General features: G+C 34.5%; 1 protein-coding gene across 5 annotated transcripts in view; it reads right to left on the bottom strand.

Annotated features, from left to right (window-relative positions):
* Positions 1-449: 449 nt before the first annotated feature.
* Positions 450-24,225, bottom strand: part of Deup1 (deuterosome assembly protein 1) — a 102,350-nt gene continuing 78,574 nt past the window's right edge. For 4 of the 5 annotated variants that reach the window (XM_078046866.1, XM_078046865.1, XM_078046868.1 and 1 more), the window contains 2 exons: positions 23,679-23,793; positions 17,536-18,502 (listed from right to left, as the gene is read on the bottom strand). In XM_078046866.1, the coding sequence (XP_077902992.1) occupies positions 18,326-18,502; positions 23,679-23,793 (292 nt within the window). In that variant the 3' untranslated portion in view covers positions 17,536-18,325. Of the gene's footprint in view, positions 789-12,533; positions 12,631-17,535; positions 18,503-23,678; positions 23,794-24,225 lie in introns of those variants that run through there. The other variant, XR_013437829.1, reaches the window with a different exon arrangement.

Genomic DNA, 24,225 nt, shown 5'->3' with positions numbered 1-24,225 from the left:
TTATTGAGATTGTACATGATGTGGAGTATTATGGTTTGGATGTAAGGTGTTCCCCAAAGTTCATGTGTGAGACAATGCAAGTGGTTTAAGGGAGAAACAATTAGGTTCTGAGAGAGTCTTAACCCAATTAATGAATTAATCCCCTGATAGAATTAACCAAATGGTAACTGAGGGCAGGTTGGGTGGGACTGGAGCAGGTAGGTCTCTGGAGGCATGCCTTTGCAATAGGTATTTGGTGTCTGGTGAGTGGAGTCGCTCTCTCTGCTTTCTGATCATCATGAGAGCTGCTTCCCTACACTGCTGTCTTCTGCCCTTATGTTGAACTGCTACAACATTTGATCAAATCAATTTGGGTTGGCACAAAAATAATTACATATAGACAGAAAATACCTTTTTCTTTGGGTTCTGTGATGGCTCTTTACCTTAGGGTTTTTTAGGAAAGAGAGAGCACCACCTGAATTCTTTATTCTTATATGGGGGGGGGGACACACAAAGGGAGGTTCCACAGGATCTTCTTTCCAAGTAGTATTACAAAGGAATAAGAAAGCAGCCCACTCCATTAGGTAACACCCACTCCCAAAGCTTTGCTCCTCTGGTAAGTGGAGTTGGGGGTCCACCTGCTTCCTGGTCAGGGAAGGAGTTTCCGTATTTCCATTGCTCAAAGCGAGAGGGTGCTCAGCTCCTATGTGTCAGCTCCCAACATACTCCCCCTTTCTTAATATATACAGGCAATTGCAGAATTATATCTTCCAGTCACTGAGTTCTTGGTCCGAGGTCGTCATGACCTACTATTGAGACACAAAATGAATTAGTAGAAAACATGTCATTCTAATAACATACCATATAGAATGTTTTAACATATTTTTAATATTAAAGTCATTTAATTAACTTCAAAAGATCCAGCTTATTATTATTACTCTGCCAAACACCCATTAGAAGATTTTTAATTTTTTCCCAATATTATTGGGAAGCATTGTGTTTGGTCATAGTAACAGAGACATATTTAATTGGCACAGCATTAAGCCTTTCCTCAAACCATAGAGCAGAGAGCTCATTTATGTTATTCATTACAGTGGCTTCTAGAGTGTTCAACTTAGTTCCAATCCTCCCGTCAGCACTTATCTCACTATGGAGGATCTTGGAAGTAATTTAAGTCAAATTATTAAGAAAATTCACATGTTGTAAGTTTTGAGACATAGTCACAAAGGCTGTAATAGTAGAAACAATAAATAATATTTTAAGTAGTCACTTCAAAGATCATGAGATCAAGAGCTTGCCTAGGTCTAGTAAATTAGCATGCACCTGTTTCAAAGCCTGGATGTTAATTTCAGCATGCCATAGTTCCAAAATGCTAGCTGACAATAGGACAGTGGAATGTTGATGAAGGATCAATGTCCTTTTCTTCTATTATAATTAGTGATACAATTAGGCAAGTTGCATTTTTATAGGCTACAGGATATTTGTTATCCTTTCTCTCAATTCTCACATTTAAGGAGTGTCTTAGGTCTGTCAGTAATGCAAAAATTCTGGAGGCAGAAGTTAAGCATCAGACATTCTTTTGGATGCCATCTCACTGAGTGTTAAGGCTTGTGTAATTGTCCTTGTCAATTCTAGGATATCAGTCTGCAAATAACTGGCCTATAAAGAAAAATTATATTTTAACAATCTTTCTGTTTTGATAATTACCCAGATATATAAATATAGTCTTAATTTCTAAGGACCAGCATAATTGCCTGGTTTAGATTTCTCATATGCTGTCTTTTTTTTTTTTTTTCCCAAAAGATACTCCCAGACAGCCTGTTTACATAGGATCAACATATAGGTATAACTGACCATTATAGTCAATTAATCTAGTCACATGGATGGATTTCCAGTCCACATTGTAATGTACATTAAAAGTGGACTTGAAAAATGGGTCCACAGAAGTCTCTTCATAATTTTTACTTACATGACAAGCTCCTGAAGTTTACATGGCTGTAAACTCTGCAGCTGAGAGATCTATCTTCCTGTGTCAAGGTTTTCAGCCTTTTCACGATGACTGGTTTAAACTCTAGCTTTTGAAATTTAATTTAACTTACTAAATCATGTTCAGCAGTAGTAAGACTTTTAATATCACAATTAAAGAAAAATTTTTGAAATATTTGAAGACCTAATGTATGCATATGGGGTCCTGTTTTCCCCCTTTCTTTATTAAATTTAGTTTAAGTTATAGAAAATAGTACAAGTATTTAAATGATAATAAAAGATTTATCATCTCTAATTGGTCATGATATTTGACAAAAGTCATTTGTTAGTTATGTTAACATTAATGATTGGAAAGGGACCATGTTAAATAGAAACTTAGCTTTTACTAAATGTATGACTTGATTTTGACTTTAACAGAATTATCAATAATAAAAAATATAATGTTGTATATAAAAATTTTTACTTTAAAATTAGCCCTAGATGAATTTTAAATAATTATCTTAATTTGGAAAGAAGAGAGAGACAGAGTTCTTAATTGGTGCATGCCAATTAACCAGACCTAGAAACCTATTCATTGTTTCTACAGAGGTCTGACCTTTACTAAGGACAGAGAAATATGTGTCTAGAGACATCTTTCTAGAATAGAAAATACATGTTTAATAAGAATAGGAAAGATATTTTGTTTTTTTTACAATTAACAAAAAAATGAACTAGAAAAATGAATAGCCTTTATTTACCAATCTTTGAAAAGCTCTTATTATTGTTATCAAGCTTAATGTTGACCTAAGTATGGGGAATTAGTATCTCAAATATTAATGGGTAAAAATAAGTCAACATTATTGTTTAAGACAGTGATCTAATTTAGAATTTTATTTAACATTGAGTTAGTAATGACATTTTGAGGAATTCATGTCAAAATAATTTTTATGTATATAGAAGCATTTGTATGAACATCTTTAATAACTTAATGTAGCAAGATTAGTTTTAATAATTCTGTATAACTTATGACTTTACTAATTTTTAAAATACCAACATTTGATGTAGGGCATTCCTTTGTTCTTAGTTAAGGTAGAGAATGGGTTTATTACATTTCAAACTTTTTTTTTAGATAAACTGTTGGCTATTGAGCCTATTTATTTATGGCTGTCTAGTATTTTAAGGGTAACTATTTTAAGAGTTATTTTCCTCAGTGATAAACTGTTGACAGGGGCTTGAAGTAATGCACTGTTTCAATGTTTAGAGGCTTCCAAAATCTGTTTATAACTTAGAAGAGGAGTAAAATTTTTACACAGGAAGCTTATTTTTCTTGGGGCTAGGATTAACATTTTAATCTCTTTCTGTTTGTATGGTTTTTAATTTTTTTTTCTATTTGATCTCTGTACAAATTGTGGGGTAACAGTTAAATTTGGTTAGGATCATACCAATTTCTGTAATTCTTTAAAATTGGGTGGCCCTCTATAAATTTAAGGTGCTGTGTAATATCTTTTTCAGTCTCTCTATGAAAATAGTAGGATTTTTATAAAGTCTTACTAAAATTATTTTTTAGGCATTTTTGTTTATCTGTTGGATATTAATTTGTTTTGGGGAGTTGTCTGTGCTCCAGAGAGACTATTAGTTTTGTCCCTATTCTGTGTTATTGGGACATGATTAAGATAAATCTTTTAAAAATTGTTTTTAGGATGGCCTCTCATTTTAATGTTTAGCTAAGTAATAGCATAATATCCTTCCAGGTGAGTTGAGACATCTGGCATAAATTTTGAAATATTACAATACACAAATTTGGATCTCTTGAAAATCTCCCTGAATTTGTTCTGGTCTATATCAAGTCTGAGAGGTTCCCTTTGATCTTTCTTTTTAGTAGGCAATTTTTAAGGTCTTCTCTGATAGTAATTGAGGCTAGATATAAAATTGAGATACCTTTTATTAATCATTGTGATTTCCCAGTATATAGACTAGCTGATCAATTTTGATATTATGTATAAAACCAACAAATTAAAGGAACTTGTAATCCCCTCCCAAGAGAAGATCTCAAAATATCCTTATATTTCAGAATAAATATTATTTTTTAAATGGGTTAGTGTCTCAGTTATCTTTAAAAATGTGATTAAGGCTATCTCCTAGTGTAGTGAGTATCATACAAGTCTTATCATATATCTGATAGAATAAATCTAATCAGAGATTTCCAATAAAGTTTACAACTTTATTATTCAACACTAACATATGCAAGAATTAGCAGTAATTATTGGAATCAATTAAATCTTAGTCTTAAGAAGTTTCAAAATTGGAACTCAAGGTAATATTGAAAAACATTTATTGTTTAATCAAGAATGTGAGAATTTTATTCACTAAAAATTTTATCCTTGTTCAAACAGCAAAAATCATTTGGTAATATCTTAATGTTTAATAAGCTCTGTCATGTCAGAATATGGACAATAATCTTAGCTTACATGAGGATATTAGTATCAGGGGAATAACCTGAAATATCCTAGAATTGATCAGCTTATATAGTTAATCCAGTCATATATAAATGGGTTTCCTAATTATCTCAGTTTTCTATATCACTGTCTTGACAATAATATAAGGATTTTCCTCATTTAGGAAAATGCTTTCATTATTAAAATTTAGAATATATAGACCTTTTCTTTTTACCCAGGGATGATTTCTTTCTTCCACTTAGGACTCTTCCAAATTTTTTTTTCTCCACAGAAGTATTTCCTTCTGTCTCCTTTTTTTAAATATTTATTTTTTAAGTGTAGATGGACACAACACAATGCCTTTATTTTTATGCAGTGCTAAGGATTGAACCCGGGTCCTGCCCATGCTAGGCGAGTGCTATACCACTGAGCCACAATCCCAGCCTCTTCTGTCTCCTTATAGAATTTTTCCTTGGTTTTATTTTTAAATAATTCCTGTAAATCTCAGAATCTAAACAATTGTTATATTTTATTAAGAAGAGATAATTTAAAAGAAATTAAAATTTTGACTTCTCTGTTTACAAAATTATGTCTGTCATTTATAGAAGCGTAAACAATGATTTAGGAATTAGAGATCATTTGATGGCTATATTTCAACTTTATAATCTAGTGAGTTTCTCTTATCATAAATATGTCTAATTATAAAAGGCAGAGCATCAGATAAATGTATGTATAGAAAATATAAATTATGTGTTTTGTGTTGAAGGAAAATGATTAGAAGAAAATAGACACATTAATTATACAAATAGACATATATGTTAATTATCCTATGAATTAAAGAATATAGATTACTTAAGCAACTGGAAAAATATGAATTAAGAATAAAGGTATAGCTTATAATTATGTAAATTTTATGAAAACCACATGGTTCTTAAAATATTTGGACCCATTTCAATTTGTTTTCAACTATGAGAGCACTCTTACATGTGACTTCATGTATGTAGCTAAAATATGATTCTTGTGTATATATTTATTTATTTTCTGTATTTATATAGTCAGAAATGAGAAGAATAAGGATTTCTTGGTCATCATTGGAACATTGTTAGAAAATCGTCTCAGGTTGCTGGCTTTTGTTCCTATAACTAGCAAAATGCATCCTCATAATCTCCAAAAATAAAAGGGAAACACAAAGAAGCATACGTATGACACCTCTCATCAATGAAACATTATTTAGTAACATAACTATAGAGAGGAAAAGGAAGAATCTCAAAGGAACCTGTTGAGGGATTAAAAAAAAAAATCAGGTTATTTAGCTTTGAGAACACATAGGATTAGAGCGGCAGCATAGAAGCCTATTAAACCCGATTCTGCCTGAAAAGGAAATATCTTTCTTAGTGGAAATGTATTAAAATCATGAAGAAATTTTCTAACAGCTGTGCACAGGTCCTGTAATTGCCGTTGTCAGCCTGTGTGAGAAAGAAGGATATGTTAGTTGCTGGGAGGCAGAGGCCTGCTTGAGTGACAGTTGGAAGGACCAATGGGGAGCCTATGAAGAATGCAGGAGGTGGGACTCATAGCCTTGTTGCTCCCTCCACGTGGCTAGAGAACTCCTTTGTGTAGAAGTATAGAACTAGAACATAACCCAAGGTTTTGTTTGGAATTTTAGAATTTTTACCCCATGCACTGTCTATTCTGGTTGAGGTTCTACCATGCCCAGCAACACATGTCTGTGGTTTGGCGCTGTCCAATTTGTGTACCCCCCACCCCACCCCCGCTCCAACTGAGCAGTTACCATGGTTACAAGAAATAGTTGTCACTGTACATGGCCCAGGTTTGCTTAGCATTTGGTTGCTGTTTTGGCCACGAGCAACAAAGGACCCTTTGGTTGGCTTCAGCCTGCCTGTCCCATGGAACACAGTTCCGTGTGGAGTCTAGCTCCCGGGGCAGATGTCTGTTCCTACTTGCACTTCAGATCTCCTTGTGACTGCATTGAGTGGGCATTTCACCAGTCCTTTGGGGTTTCAGAGGTAGAGAGGGTGGCTCTGTGTTCCCCTGACCTATGGGCCAGCCTATAGGAGGTGGAAGAAGGAAGCCAGTCTGGGTGTGGCAAGTTGCAGTGCCCTCTGCCTTGCTGGGGCTGCCCAGGGCCAGCACGCCTGGGATGTCCCCTCAGAACCCCAAATCCAAAGGTGGGCCAACGATCCTGCTTGCATCCCTGCAGGCGGCCATCCAGCGCCTTGCTGCTTCCCACTCCGTGAGTTCCAAGCCTGGAGGCTCGGGCAGCTCTAGCTGACTCTGTGGGTAGGGGCAAGACAACCAGCTTGGCCTGAGTATCTGCCAGTTGTGGCCAGCACTTTTGGAGCGGTGGAGTGGAGCAGTCGCACTCCTGTCCCCCTTACTGTGCATGTGTTCCTGTCTCCTGCAGCTCTCTTCTGAAGCATGTGGGCATTTAAAATTTTTTTTTCAAACCCAGAAATGGCTTCAGTGGCAGACGCTGGTGCCTTTATTAGATCTTAAGGCGGTTTATGTCTGGCATTTAGACTAGGTTTTCCAAGGAGTAAAAATATTGCTTGTGGTGGACAGTGTCATAGGGAATAGTGGTCAAAGCCTTTCCCTGTCCCAGAATAGCTAGGTCACAGTCATTTTGATCCCAGTAAGACAAAAATGCAGTGAAAAGGTTTAGTATAAATTGTCTGAGTATTTTCAAAACACAATAGAAAAATAAAATTCACCACTGTATAGGTAAAGAATCCCTGGTATCAAGTCTCACCACAAAAAAATCTTTCCTTCTTTTCTCTCATTCTCCAAGCATAGAGTCCTAGCATATAAACCCGAAAAATCTTTACCTAATATTTCAAAATACAAAAACAAAAACAAAACATAATCCATAAAAACATCCAAAAAATCCACAAAAGTGCTTTTCCCATGGGAGAGGACTGAACTTATTATATCAATCACCTTAACAATCTCTGTGGTACATTCAATTCTCTTATTTCTTAATTTCAAAAGATAAATTTTTTCTCTTTCTAAAGACTAAAAATTCCCAGATGTTATCACTTTAGCGTTATAAATATTTCTTCTAATTCAGTTACTTTCCACAAATAAACCCACAATACTCTGAAATCTTAAGTATGCTTAACTTCTGGAGATAAATTCCAAACCCATTAAATTTCTAAAAATCATGCTAGGGTCCCTGTTCAGGTGCCACCTGCTACAACACATAACTAAATCAGTCAGGGTCACTCCAGGTGAATTTGGGTTGACACAAAATAATTACACATAGATAGAAAATACCTTTTTCTTTGGGTTCTGTGATGGCTCTTGACCTTGGGGTTTCATTGGAGAGAGCACCACCTGTATTCTTTATTCATATATGGGGGGACACTCAAAGGGAGGTTCCATGGAATGTTCTTTCCAAAAAAGGTCAGGGGTAGTATTACAAAGGAACAAGAAAGTAGCCCACTCCATTGGGTAACACCCACTCCCAAAGCTTTGTTCCTCTGCTGAGCAGAGATGGGGATCCACCTGCTTCCTGGTCAGGGAAGCCAGTTTCCACATTTTCATTGCTCAGAGTTTGGGGGTTCTCAGCTCGAATGTGGCAGTTCCTGACATTGAACCTCATGTAGAGCCCAGAGGAAGGGAGCCTTCTGTCAATGGACTGAGACTTCTGAAACTGTGAGCCTCCAAATAAACTTTCCCTCCACTATAATTGTTCTGGTTGGGAACAACAGCAAAAAAGCTGACAAAAACAACGAGTTTTACTGTATATTCATATATGAACATAGGAAAGTTATGTCTGATTCATTCTACTCTCTTTCCTATTCCCATTCCCCTTCCCTAACCATCACTCCCCTTTGTGAACATCTATTCTTTCCTCTTGTACCCCTTATTTTGTGTTAGCATTCACATGTAAGAGAGAACATTCGGCCTTTGATGTTTTGGGATTGCCTTATTTCACGTAGCATGATAGTTTCCAGTTCCATCCACTTATTGGCAAATGCCATAATTTCATTCTTTTTAGGGGTTTAGTTTCATTTTGTTACATAAAGATTTCCGGTTTTCTCAGCATCATTTGTTGAAGAGGCTATCTTTTCTCCAGTGTATGTTTATGGTGCCCTTGTATGGTATGAGATAACTGTAATTATGTGGGTTTGGTTCTGTGTTTTCTATTCTGTATTTCTATTTCTATTTCTATTGGTCTGAGTAATATTCCATTGTGTATATTTGTCTTGATAGTATGCTGATTTTAAGTCCTTTGGGTATGGACAGAGGAGTGGGATAGCTGGGACAAATGGTAGTTCCATTCCAAGTTTTCTGAGAAATTGCCATAGTGCTTTTCATAGTGGTTGCATCAATTTACAGTCCCACCAGCAATGTATAAGTGTACCTTTTCCCCCCACATCCTTGCCAACACTTATTGTTGGCCCTGGGCAGCCCCTTGTATTCTTGTTAATTGCCATTCTGACTGAAGTGAGATGGAATTTCAGTGAAGTTTTTATTTGCATTTCTCTAATCACTAGAGATATTGAATATTTTTTATATATTTGTTGATTAATTGTATTTCTTCTTCTATGAAGTGTCTGTTCAGTTCCTTAGCCCATTTATTAATATTAATATTAATATTATTATTATTTTGGTGTTAAGGTTTTTGAGTTCTTTGTATATCCTGGAGATTAGTGCTGTGTCTGAGTTGCAGATGGCAAGCATTTTCTTCCATTCTGTAGGCTTGATTGTTCTCTTTGCTGTGAAGAAGACTTTTAGTTTGATTCCATCCCATTTGTTGATTCTTGATTTTTACTTCTTGTGCTTTAAGTGACTTATTGAGGATTTCTGTTGGTAAGCCAACATGATGGAGATTTAGGCCTACTTTTTCTTCTAGTTAAGTGCAAAGTCTCTGGTCTAATGCCTAGATTCTTGATCCATTTTGAGTTGAGTTTTCAGCAGGGGGAGAGATAGGGGTTTAGTTTCATTTTGTTACATAAAGATTTCCGGTTTTCCCAGCATCATTTTTTGAAGAGGCTATCTTTTCTCCAATGTATGTTTATGGTGCCCTTGTATGGTATGAGATAACTGTAATTATGTGGGTTTGGCTGTGTGTCTTCTATTCTGTACCATTGGTCTACATGTCTGTTTTTGTGCCAATACTATGCTGTTTTGTTACTATGGCTCTGTAGTATAGTTTAAGCTTGGTATTGTTATGTCTCCTGCTTTACTCTTCTTGCTAAAGATTGTTTTGGCTATTCTGGGTCTTTTATTTCTCCAAATGAATTTTATGATTGCTTTTTTCTATTTTTGTGAAGAATGTCATTGGAATTTTAACAGGAATTGCATTAAATCTGCACAATGCTTTTGGTAGTATGGCCATTTTGACAATATTAATTCTGCCTATCCAGGAGCATGGGAAACCTTTCCATCTCCCAAGGTGTTCTTCAATTTCTTTCTTTAGTGTTCTCTAGTTTTTACTGTACAGGTCTTTCACCTCTTCTCAGATTGATTTTCAAATGTTTTTTGAGGCTATTGTGAATGGTATTGTTTTCCTAATTTCTTATTCAGTGGATTCATTGCTGATGTATAGGATTACAGTTGATTTATGGGTGTTGACTTTACATCCTGCTACTTTGCTAAATTCATTTATTGGTTCTAGAAGTTTTCTGGTGGATTTGAAAAAAATCTTCTAAATATAGAATCATGTCTTCAGCAAATAATGATAATTTGAGTTCTTATTTTCCTATTCATATCCCTTTAATTCCTTTCTTCTGTCTAATTGCTCTGGGTGGAGTTTCAAGGACAATGTTGAATAGAAGTGGTGAAAGAGGGCATCTTTGTCTTGTTCCAGTTTTAAGAGGGAATGCTTTCAATTTTTCTCTTTAGAATGATGTTGGCCTTGGGTTTAGCATAGATAGCTTTTACAATGTTGAAGTATGTTCCTACTAACCCTTGTTTTTTCTAGTGTTTTGAACATGAAGGGGTGCTGTATTTTGTCAAATGCTTTTTTCTGCATCTATTGAGATAATCATATGATTCTTATCTTTAAGTCTATTGATGTGATGAATTATGTTTATTGATTTCTGTGTGTTGAATCAACCTTGCATCTCTTGGATGGACCTCACTTGATCTTTAAAACACATTTTGTATGTTATTTGCCTGAATTTTATTGAGAATATTTGCATCTATACTCATCAGGGATATTGGTCTGATTTTTTTCTTTCCTTGATGTATCTTTATCAGTTTTTGTTATTAGAGTGATACTAGCTTTATAGAATGAGTTTGGAAGAGTTCCCTCCTTTTCTATTTCATGGAATAATTTGAGATATTCTTCTTTGATGGTCTTGTAGAATTAAGCTGAGAATCCATCTAGTCCTCACCTTTTCTTAATTGGTAGGCTTTTGATGGCATCTTTTAATTTCATTGCTTGAAATTGATCTGTTTAAATTGTGATTCAGTTTGGGTAAGTCATGTCTCTAGAAATTTGTTGATGCTTTCAAGATTTTCTATTTTATCGGAGTATAAATTTTCAAAATTATTTGTGATTATCTTCTGTATTTCAATAGTGTCCATGCTGATATTTCCTTTTTCATCACAAGTTTTAGCAATTTGATTTTTCTTTCTCTTCACTTGCTTGGCTAACAGTTTATTGATTTTATTTATTTTTTCAAAGAACCAACTTTTTGTTTTGACAATTTTTGAATTGAATTATTTCTTTTGTTTCAGTTTCATTGATTTGAGTTTTGATTTTAATTATTTCCTGTCTTTTTCTTTTGATATTGTTTTTCTTTTTCTCTGGCTTTGAGATATAATGTTAGGTTATTTATTTGTTGAATTTCTATTTTTTTAATGAATGAGCTCAATGCAGTGAACTTTCCTCTCAGCACTGCCTTCACAGTATCCCAGAGATTTTAATATGTTTCATTGATATTCTCATTTACATCTTAAGTATTTTTTTAAATTTCATTCCTGGTTTCTTCTGCTATCTATTCATCATTCAATAGCATATTATTTAGTCTCCAGGTATTAGAGTAGCTTTTATTTTTTATTTTATCATTGAATTCTAATTTCATTCCATTACAGTCTGATAGAATGTAGGGTAGTATCTCTATTTTTGTGTGTATTGGCTAAGAATTGCTTTGTGGCATAAGATATGTTCTATTTTAGAGAAGACTCTATGTGCTCCTGAGAAGAAAGTGTATTCACTCATTGATGGATGAAATATTCTATACATGTCTGTTAAGTCTCAATTATTGCATCTCTTAATTATATAGTTTCTTTATTTAGTTTTTGTTTTGAGGATCTATCCAGCAGTGAAAGAGGCATGTTAAAGGCACCATTGTGTTATGGTCTATTTGATTCTTGAAATTTGAGAAAGGTTTATTTGATTAATGTAGTTGCTCTATTGTTTGGGGCATAAATATTTACATTTGTTAAGCCTTGTTGATATATAATTCCCTTAAGCATATGAAATGTCCTTCTCTGTCCCTCTGATTAACTTTGGCTTGAAGTCCACTTTATCTGATATGAGAATAGAAATCCCTGCTTATTTACTTGATCCATGTGAGTGATATGTTTTTTTTTTCCCATCCTCTCACCTTCAATCTCTGGACATATTTGCCTATGAGGTAAGTCTCTTAGAGACAGAATATTGTTGGGTCTTGGATTTTAATCCAATATGCCAGTCTATTTCTTTTAATTGATGCATTTAACCATTTGCATTCAAGGTTATTTTGGGATTCCACTAGTATTTTAAAAGTAATAATGCTAGTCCTGTACAGCTTTTCCAGAAATACAGGCATAGAGAAGATTCCCAAATCCATTCTATGAGGCAAGAATTGCCCTGATACCAAAGCAAAGATATGACAAGACCAATATTTCTCATGAATACATGTAATTCCTAGTAAAATATTAGCAAGCCAAATCTAGCAACATATAGGAAGAACTATATATCATTGCTGTGGTTTGAGTGTGTCTCCAAGGGTTCATTTGTTGGAAGCTTTGTTCTCAATGCAGCAGAATTAAGAGGTGGTGGAACCTTGAAGGGGGAGCATCTAGTGCAAGACAACTAGACCAGTGGATGCATTACCCTTGTTAATGACTAATGCTGGACTCAGGATAAGTTAGTTCTTGTGAGAACAGGTTATTAAAAAAAAGAGCAAGGCTTACCTCTGAATCCCTCTGGCTTCATGTCTTGTTATGTAACTTCTCCCTCTTGCTCCTGTTGTGATGCCACCCATCATGTCATGCAACACCCAAAGGGGCCCTCAGGAGAGACAAGCAGATGTGGGCATCATGCTTTTGAATTCTCCAAACCATAGGTTGAATAAAGTATTTTCTGTATAATGTATTCAGCTTCAGATATTTTGTTATCGTGACAGAAAATGGATTGATGAAATGGTCAAGTAAGATTTATCCCAAAGAATGCAAGATAGCTTTGTCATTTTTAAAAGCTAATATAAATAACACATTCATAAAGACAAATTCTTGATAGATGCAAAAAAAAAGCATTAGACAAAGACATTTAACACCCAATCATAAAAACTTTCAACAAACTAGGAATAGGTGGGAACTTCCTCAACCTGGCAAAAAGCATCTTCAAAAAAATCTATAATTAATATCATACTTAAGTAAAGAATTAAAATCTTCCTTTTAAGATCAGGAACATGGCAAACACTTCTCACCATTCCTTTTAACATTGTAATATTGTTTCTAGCTAGTGCAATCAGGTGTGAAAAAGAAATACAGTGTACCCACAAATGAAAAAAGAGAACCCTGTCTTTATTTAAAGAGAACATGATCTAATATGTAGACAATTCTAAAGAACACAAAGAGACAGACATATACACACATACCTACTAAAATAAATGAGCTTAGCAAGATCACAGAATATAAGACCAATATTAAAAAATCTACTGTTTTGAAATTAATTCCATTTGTAATAGCACTAGATAGAATAAAATACTCAGCAATAAATTTAACAAAAGAAACATAAGACTTGTAACTTGAAGAGCATAAAACATTTCTAAGAAAAATTTTAAAATCTGAATTAATGCAGAAATTTACAGATTCAAAGACAATATTGTTGATATGGTAACTCACCCCAAATTGAGATTCACTATAGATCACTTTGGAAATAATTAATCCCCATCAAAAATCCCAGCAGGCAATTTTTTTTTTTGCAAAAAACCCTGACAAGCTAATAAACTGACCCTAAATCTTACATCAAAATGCAAAGCATCCAAAAACCCAAAATAACCAAATCATCTTGAAATATGGAGGATTTTCATTTCTCAATATCAGAACTTACTATAAAGCTATGGTAATTAAGATTGTGTGGCAATGGATAAGGAATAACATAAATCAATGGAGAAGATATGAGTGTAAAAATAAATATTCTTAAAGTTGATTTTCAACAAAGATGACAAGACAATTCAAAGAAGGAAAGAAAAGGTTTTTTTTCAGCAGATGGTGCTGAGATGATTAAAAAGTTGAATCCAGATGTTTATACCCCACAAAAGCATTAAGTAAAAACGGTTATAGACCTAGTTTAAAACCGAGAAATAAAAAAGTATTAGAAGAAAATAAATGGTAAAATCTTCATAACCTTTGGTCAGACAAATATTTCTTAGATATGAAGCCAAAAGCATAATCCATAAAAGAAAAATATTGATGAATTGCATTTCATCAAAATTAAAAATGTATGTGCTTCAAAAGACAAGATTAAGGCATTGAAAGAAGCCACAAACTGGGAGAAATTATATTAAATAATATATCCAATAAAGAACTTTTATATGAAAGTTTTATGAAAAAATAAGTTTATATGAAAAATTCTTCAAGTTGAAAAGAGTATTCAATTATAAAATGGGCAAAAGATTTTAATGGATGTTTCACCAGAGAATATATGTGAATGGTCAAAAACCACACTAAAAGATACTCAACATCATTAATCATTTGAGAAATGCAAGTTAAGATTGGGATGAAATACCACTGCGCGCGCGCACACACACACACACACACACACACACACTGAAATAGCTATAGTTAAAAAAAAATTCAAGCTGGGTGTGGTGGTGAGCACCTGTAATCCAGTCACTTGGGAGGTTCAGGCAGGGGGATGACAAGTTTGAGGCCAGTCTCTGCAACTTAGCAAGACCCTGTTTTGAAATAAAGACTAAAAAGGATTGCGGGTATGGCTCAGTGGTAAAGTGTCCTGAGGTCCAACCCCAGTATTGTAAGCAAAGGGGGAAGACTAACAAGTGAGAAAGAGGATTTGGAGAAACTGGAACTCTTACCATTGCTGGTGGGAACATAAATGGTGCAGCTACTTTAGAAAGAGTTGGATAGTTTTCTTACGAAACTTAAGCATGAATATACCATGTAACTCAAATTCCATTTCAAGGAAACTATTCAATAGAAATGAAAACATACAGAAATTTGTATGTCAATGTCCACAGCAGTTTTATTTGTAATATCCCTGAACTGAAAACAAAGTCCATCGGCTGTTGAAATGGGTAAAAGAAATGTGGTTTATTCATGCAGTGGAATACTATTGAACAATAAGAACAAAATACTGCTATAATATATGAACCACAAAAACATTATGGTGAGAGAAGCCAAATATAAAAAGCCACTTATCATATGAATCCATTTACATGAAACGTCCAGTAAATTTCTATAGTAGTTCAGTGGCTGCCTGGGTTTGGGCGTGGGAATAGTGAGACTGAAAATGGGCCCTAGAGATCTTTTAGGGGTGATGGGAACACTGTAAAAGTGATTTGTGGCAATGATTACACAACTCTTTAAACTTAGTAAAAATCATTAAATTGTACCCTTGAAATGGGTGAATTTTATAATATGTAAAATAGTTCTTAACACTGTTAATGATTAAAGAAGTTTAACATGTAGTGGCATATTGTCTTCAAAAAATGATAGTATTCTTTAAGGACATTTATATCTTCTGGACTCACACCTAATGCTTCAGAAGGAAGTCGGACACGTGGTGCTCACAGTCGGCCTGCACTGAACACGAGGCACTCTGTGCATACTATGGCCTTTCATCCTCCTAAACCTCTGACATGGGTAGTGGTATTCCTATTTAAAGATGAGGATATGGAAGCTCTATTAAGGTCACAGGGGCACGGCATGGGAAGCCTGTCTCCAACACATCTAACCTGTCCTGTGGTACTGATAGCCTTAAAGACCTAAACATTACTGGTCTGGCCCTGGAATCAGTTGGTAGCTCTCAGAATCTCCTTAGTTCTGTGCCTTGCTGAAGCCTTCCCTCTTTGAAAACAGGCTGACTTGGCTTTTGAAGTATGTGGGGAGTTGTAACATTATCCATGAAATGGTTTCTGTGGGAAAATGTGTTCTGTGTAAGGTAATGACAGTATCCCTGTTAGTCCCTTCCATAATAGCATCCATGGAATCCCTTTGGCATATGGAGGGCAGGAGGCTAGAAGAGCTAAGAAGGGCGGGGATAAATAGCAGGGAGCCCCACTCTCTTCCTGTTTTTAAAGCTCAACTAGAAGTCCTTGTTTTTGATCTTGGTTATGTATATGTTGGACTAGGGCATAGTCCAACATATACATAACTTGAATCTTACTGTTGAACACTGAATCTTACTGTTGAAGCAAAAATCATGCAAACCACTGTTTTAAGAAAGCAGGTATTGAGTGGAATGTTGAACTGGTGACTTAAAACAAGTTTTCCTTTGGTCTTCATGTAATAATCCACAAGGGCAAACTCAACATTAGTCCTGAGCACACTCCACATTCGTGCTGTCTTGACCCTGCTGACTTCTAAGACTTCTGTAGCCTAGAACTTTATTTCAGAATTTTCAGCCACACCTTTATCCTGAAGTCTTGCTTAGATATAGAGGATTACAAAGATACATAGTATAGATATATTTTGCACTTTTTCAAAATTGTTTCAGTTTGCATGAGAGAAACAAAAATTACATCATTTGTTAAAGGAATGCTGCTTTCCTAAATATACTTTTTCTTCTCATCTTCTTAAGATGACATTGAAAAATGTTTGGTTTTCTTTACATCTAGACTGGAAGAAATTACTAAGTTATTAAAAAGTACTACAAGATCCTATTCTTTTCCTCATGTGGGGTTTTAATGGGAATATTAGTGAATTTGTATCCCTGAGATACAATTCAAACCTGGCTTTGTGTACATAGCTTTGTTCACTGATGCTTGTTTATAAGTAATAGTACTGACAAGTAATAGAGCTAGGGTCAGGAACCAGAAAGCCAGCATTTCCTTTCTGAGCTTATTTCTTACCATGATCGCAAGTACTCAATAGTTCTGGTTCACAGGGACAAGGATAATAGCCTTATTGACTCCACAGGCTTGTTTTTAAATTTAAATGAAAGATGCTATATGAAGTTTTATGGGCCCAGTGTTGGTGTCCCCTCAAATTCGTGTGTTAAATACTAACCTTTGATGTGATGGTATTAGGGAATGGGGCCTTTAGGAACTAGTTAGTTCATGAGGGTGGCACCCCATGAATAGAATGGATTAGTGCTCTTATAAGAAGAGACATGAGGGCTGGGGTTGTGGCTTAGTGGTAGAACGCTTGCCTAGCATTCATGAGGCACTGAGTTCAATCCCTGGCACCACATAAAAATAAAACAAATGAAATAAAGGTATTTTTAAAAAGAGCATATTAAAAAAAAGAGGAGACATGAAATAGATGATTTTTTTCCTCCATCATGTGAGATTATAGCAAATGAGTGGCTGTCCCTAAGAAAGAAACTGGGCTCTCACCGGGCATCAGCTCATCTGGGACCTTGACCTTGAACTTTACAGCCTCCAGAGCTATGAGAAATAAATATTTGTTGTTTAAGCCACAAACAGCCTGTAGTGTTTTTGTTATAGCAGCCTGAACTAAGGAGACTGTTTCAAACACCAAGAGCTATACAAATACACATGGTCATGTTACCTAAAGTGAATAATGCTCTGCATTTTTAACATGAAAATGACATTTGTTATCTATGGACATTTTGACTTCTTGTTCAGTATGTTGAGGTTGTTTCTTTGAAAAGAAGGAAAACCATAAAAGCTATAGGACTTAACTTGAATTTTCTTTCTATTATAGGATATAGAAAGATGAGCTAGAACAGATAATATAACCCATTTTAAAGAAAAAATAGAATATTGGATTATCATTCTTGTATATTTTATTGTTCACTACCATGCTATTACTGTCCAGTATAAACTTGGCATTTGTGTTTTAAGTCCACTGAATTTGAATTTCTTTATTAATTAACAGGTGATTACAAAGGAGAATGTAGAAACAGTATTGATTTATATTTGTTTTTTTTCTTATTCATGTTTATGAAGTAACAGGAAAGCATTGATCTCTGACACATATTTTAAGTGTATATACTGCACATTCTATGTCCTTTATGGTATTAAACCAGACATTACAAAGGTAAGTGTAAAAACAATACAGCTATATCTTTTTTTTCCCCTAAAAGAAGTCTTACGATGTTTACATAGTTCAAAATATTTACACATTTTTTCATTTTAAAAAGTCCTTGAGTTCACACCTAGTACAACTGAGCTGCACTTGATTCATTGATATTTGAAATATAGCACTTCCTTTTCTCTCATTTTATGTTGTTAAAGAGGAAATGGGTTTTTAGTATACATGATTCAGGTGGGAAAAATTGAATTTTTAACTCCAAACTATTCCTCAGACTAGAAAAAAATTCTCTTTTGGAGTAGTCATGTTTATTTTATAGCAATTCTATAGCAGAACAATTTAGTATGTTAATGCAGAAATACAAACAGCTTTATCAAACAAAATGCTATTTTCTAGCTGCCTTACAGAAATTATTTACTCAAGAAAATAGAACAAAATTTCTTAGCTCCAATACTCAGCTTTGTAAATATTTTGCCAGAGCTTTTTTTCTTGGGGTTGGGGAGCAAATAAAAAAGTTTAAAAGCTCATATATGTCTATTTTGTTTTAGTTTGGTGTATTTATTAAGAGTAAATTCTGTATGTCTTTGCAGTTCATCAATATGTGTATTTAGAAGCTTTTCAAGTTCTTTTGCTCGCTTCTCTTCTTCCATAAGGAAATGCTGTGCAGCCAAAGAAGCAGGGAAGGAGATATCTGGGGGAGACTAAGGAGAGAAAGAAAGAAAAGTGAGATGAGGAATACAGAGCCATTTAAAATCTTCATTTTTCTAGGCATGCTCCATTTCTGACATGTTGTCAAATGCTGCAGCAGGTAATGAAATAATTCATGTTGGGCTAAAATCCTACCAGTGTAACATCGTCACCATTCATGAATCCTCATGGAACTAGGACACACATCACAGTACCATTACCTTAAAAGCTCTAGAAATGTTATAGTGGCCAATTGCAAATGCAGGGGCAATGTAATCACTAGGGAACTGCTTAAAACTTGTTCTACTCATTTGTAAAGCCAGTGATTCCCATCTGAAAATAGGCAACTCCAAAAACCTGAAGACTATAACAGAACTGGATTAAAGGTCTATGTAGAAAAATAAAAAGGATTAGTATAACACAGGAACCAACTGATACTTGGGACGTCTGGCTGCATGGCATATCTCAGGGGTAAGAGTGGTCCCATGTTAGGGAAGGCCATAGTGCTGATGCATCTTATCTGTTCTATTAAAGTTGAGATGCCCCAATTCCATGTTTCTTATTAATGTGGAAATGATTTGTGATTTGTTTAGTGCTTATTTACATAAAAGAGAAAAAATTTGTTTATTAAATAAAGGACAATATTAGATACTTTTTACAATCCTTCATTATTAAAAAAAAAAAGTTGGAGAAATTTGAACTTTAATTTTCCAATCCTGTGGTTCCTTCACTGGTCTTAGTTTTTATTTTATTGGGAAGAATGAAATATTAGCCTTGGGTACAAGGCTGCTGTTGATCTGGCAAATGAATTCTTTCTAATATCAAATTTAAAGGAGGATCAGAAGCAATCAGCATTTGCATGGGATAGACAACAGCATACATCCATGGCCTTTGCCCAAACTATGTTAATGATGTTGTCACAGTAAATTCTGAAGGGACCTGGACCATCTGGACCATACCAAAGACTATCACATACAACATATGATATTAACACTAACATCATATGGATGAGGTCTAATAAGCAAGAAGTGGCAAGTTTGTCAAAGACATGTATACTCCAGATGGTGAAAGATAAATCCAATAAAAAATTCAAGGCCATGACATTGTTTTTAGGTGTCTAGCAGTATGGGGCATGTCAGGACATTTAAGTAAAGTACAAGTGAATCCATTGTGAAAACGCTCTACTTTTGGGTGGAATAATCTGACCCATTTATTGAGTGACACAGAAGTCCGGTCCTTGTTTTTTGAGCACTCCTAGAACAAGAAAGAGCTCAACAATAGTTTCAGCGTAGAGCACAGAAATCCTGCTACTTGTGTCTTGGCAGTTCCCATAATAGAAAAAAAAAATCTCTAGTAGAAAAAATGCCATATGGAGTCTGGTAAGTTTCAGTGGAAAAGTTGTTCCTGCCATTCTATTAAGTTGTGACTGAGATAGAGCACTAGCAAGTGGACAGGATGGCTTGATCTTATTTTGTCCTTGGCGACTCCAATGAAAATAATTTATGGGTCCAACAGTAAGGTTTCCCTTTCACCAAGAGTCACCTAACTTCTGTTGCTGTTGAACATCTGAATCTGCTCATAGTAGAAAATGCAGCTGAGCTCCTGAGATGCAGTACTCTTTAAGGGGACCAACCTGCCTCTTGGTGGCAACTTGATCACATCAAGTCCCTTACACCTTGGAAAGAGCAATGTTTTATCCTTACCAAAACTAATGTGCATTCTATGAGTCTGCCTTTTGCCTTTGTCAGCACCACTATCTGAGAGCTCATAGACTGATGAATATGCTGACATTGAGTCCTGCTTAGTGGTAAAGGAACCCACTGTGCAGAAAACTGATGATCTTCAAATCCAAAATAAACTCACTGGATATTAGAATAATGAAGTAGTTATCAGCTTATTACTTTTTCCCCCTATTGCTGGACCAGATACAAGATTTCTTTAAGTCATTAAAGATCAAAGTTTTTGCACAAGACCCTGGGTTTAATCCCTAGCACCACACACACACATACATACACACACACACACACACACACACACACACAAAAAGATCAAAGTTTTTGTTGGTATAGATATTACAAAGTTTCCTTAGAGATTCCCATAATAAGTAAGGAAGTTTGTTTAGTTTATTAGTATGAAAGTCTATTCTGTTTTAAAAGTTGACATTTTATGTTTTTATGAACACAATATGATGAGGCTTTAGAAATCTCTAAATCTTCAAAAGTTAATAGTTTAAAGCCTTCTCTTTCTACTATAATTGCTTAACTCTCACTTCCAGTCTCTACCAATATGAGGTGACATATTCCAAAAAAAAAAAAAATAGAAAAATACTCATGGCACACCCTATTCAATTTAAATATTTTCTGTTGTATATTATTTTTTTGTAATTTGTATGCTATATTAGGATATCATGGAGAGAACTCAACATTTACATAATATACTTTGAATACAAGGGAAAGTGATTGCTAAAAGTATTATTATTTCAATACTTTATGTACATATATTAAAACAAAAAGTATAAAAATTTCAGTGGAGAATCGTAAACTATAAAAAAGTATCAAATAAAAATTCAAGAACCATGAAAAATGTTAAAACTAAAATTAAGAACACTTCCCTCCCACTTGCTTTATGAGGTCAGCATAATATGACACTTGAACCTGATCAGGACAACAAAGGAAATTACAGGTCAATCTGTCTTGTGAACACCAAATAAAAATTCTAAACCAAATATTAAGAGACCAAATTTAGTGATTGAGTTAGGTTTATTCCAAGAACACAAATCTGGATTAATCTAAAATCAAGATAAAATATAATATAATAAAATATTATATTTTCATAGCAAAGGAGAAAAATTCTATATTCATTTTAACAGAGATAGAAAAAAGGCATTTGATAAAATCTTGTATCGTGAAAAAGTTAGCAATACAGGGATAAAAGGGAATTTCCCTAATCGTTTAAAAGGGATCTACCACATATCTACAAGAAATGTCATACACAAAGGTGAAATGTTGAGAGCTTTCTTCTTGTAATGAGGCACAGGTAAAGGATGTTGGTAATATCATTTCTCAATATTTACTGGAGATATAAGTCAGTACAATAAGGGAAGGAAAAGGAAAAAATGTATAAAACTGGCATTATTTTGAGTGAATATAGAAAATCCAAAAGAATTGACAGGACTGGAATAAGTGTTTAGGGTTAATTGAACATTTCCAAAAGAAAAAGAGGCTGAGAATTTCCTTTGCATCATATGCAAAAATTAATTACAGTTAGATTATTTATCTAAATTTGAAACATAAATAAAATTTCTAAAAGATAACACTATTTTATAACCTTCTGACAGGTTTAAATAGGAATCTTCAGAAAATGAAAAATAAACTATCAAATATATTAACTACAAAGGTCAAGATTCATAAATTTGAGTATATTAAAATTAGGACTTCTGCTCATCAAAATAGAAGAGGCATGTAAGAGTAGAAGAAGGTGTTTGCAATATATATGACCAATAAAGGACTTATATTCAGAATATGTTTAAAAAATCCTACTAACCAACAAGCATAAAGATAATCCAAAAGAAAATTGGGCAAGGACATTTAACAGACATGCCACAAAGGAAGATATAAAAATTACCAGTAAATATATAACAAGATGCTCAACCTCGTTTTTAGTAGAGAAATATTTATTAAAACAATCCAGTATTAACTATTGCACAGACCATAATGGTCCAAATACAAAAGACTAATAACTGCAAATGTTTGAAAAGATATAGAACAAGTGTTAGAGTCTGTAAACAAGTCTGGATGGCGCCTGGCAAAATGCCAGAGGGACTGGTTTGTGAAGTAACACCAGCAAGCCATTAAGTGTGGAGATTTCTTATTGGTTGACTGATGTATCTAGTTTATGCTAATTAAGATAAGCTGTGTGGAATGTATAAATATTGCTCCGGTCCTACAATAAATGGCTCCCACTCCTGCTGTATCAACGTACACAAGTTGTCCCACTGGTTATTTTGCTGCAGCTGGACTGCGGCAAACAAGGAAAGTTCTCATGTACTACTTTATGAGGTATTCATTGGTTCAAATAGTAAACAGTCTGGTAATGTCTCCTATAGCTGACCATAACCATATCATATGATCTAATGATTCTAGATGCATCTTCAATAGAAACAACAGAAATGTGTACACATGTGCACCAAAAGGTATTATTTTAGCAGCATTATTTGTAATAACCCCAAACTAGAAATAAATGCCCATCAAATGAATGCAGAATTAATTATAGCATCATTGTGTATTTATATACAATGGCCTTATATAGAAAAAATCTATAAACTAAAGTTATATAAAACAATATGGATAATGATTTTGAATCTCAGAAACAATGTTGAGCAAAAGAAGCCAGGCATAAGAATATAGCCCAGTGCCATGTCACTTGACTGTAATCCCAGTGGCTCAGGAAGTTGAGGCAGGAGGACTGCAGGTTTGAAGTCAGCATCAGCAACTTAGTAAGGCGTTAGCAACCTAGTGAGACCCTGTCTCAAAATAAAAAATAAAAACAGCTAGGGATGTGGCTCATTGGTTAAATGCCCTTGGATTCAATCCCGTGTGTGTGTGTGTGTGTGTGTGTGTGTGTGTGTGTGTACACTTTCCATAAAATTTAAAAATGGGCAAAACTGATGATGTTAAAAATCAGGATAGTGGTTATTTTGGAAGAGATACAGGTGGGGTTTCTGAAGTTAATAATACTCTGTATTACCTGGGAGAGTTATATCAATATGTTTCATTACATGATTCAAGCTTCCCATTTATGATTGGTACATGTATTTGCAAGTGTGTCAGGGTCTGTAAAAATATGCTTTTAAAAAGGAACAAAAGATCACTTATAGTTCTTAAAATATACAGATCTTTGAGGACTCATAGAATACCGAGGATGAGTTCCAAACACTTGCATTTTAAAAGAGCGTCACCAGTAATTCTGTTCTACACTAGAGGTTAAAAACCACTGACTGAAATACTCAATGAAATATTATGGGTCTCTTTTCCTTCCATAGATAGGTATGGCTGAGTGACTCACAGACTCATCTTGGAGTCTATTCAAGAAGTGACATTTTTTAAACTACTACATACATTAGTATATGGTATCAGTACAAAAGTAATCACCCGTTAAAGGAAAAAAAACATCCAGCAACCAGCAACTCACCAATGGGAATACTTCATCATCACTAACCAAAGGACTTGCCATTTCTTTGGTTCGAAATGTCAAAGGTGGCATTGGAGGCGTGGTACTTCTATTTGGTTCATGATCTTGGCTAAGTCTATGAGAGAAAGAATAGTTGTCCTTATTGCTACCAAGGGTATGTGTTTGATTATATTGTCAAGGATTTTAATATTCTGATGTCCAGCTAGGGGAAAACATAGCAAAATGTTTAGGCTTATTAACTGGGTATTTCTTTGAAAACAATTTTTTTTCTGAATAACAAAACAATTTCTACTTTACATAAAAGACTGTGATTGGGTTTAGGAGGATGGGAATCAGTGGTAGAGAGTTTGTCAAAAAAAGACTTAGAAGTACTAATAATCATGCAGAAAACCTAATAATTCCTAAAGACATAATTCCTAATTCTGTTATCCTTATCACCTGAATTGCTCTACTCTCTGTGTTCTACTTTTGTATCTCTTGGTCATTTAAATAACTGAAGCTATTTGAGAGAAATCTCAAACAACAACTGCCATTGACATTTCTAAAC

This window comes from Ictidomys tridecemlineatus, chromosome 4 (genome assembly GCF_052094955.1).
Source record: "Ictidomys tridecemlineatus isolate mIctTri1 chromosome 4, mIctTri1.hap1, whole genome shotgun sequence".
Classification (NCBI taxonomy): domain Eukaryota; kingdom Metazoa; phylum Chordata; class Mammalia; order Rodentia; family Sciuridae; genus Ictidomys; species Ictidomys tridecemlineatus.
This window is presented reverse-complemented; position numbering and strand designations above follow the sequence as displayed.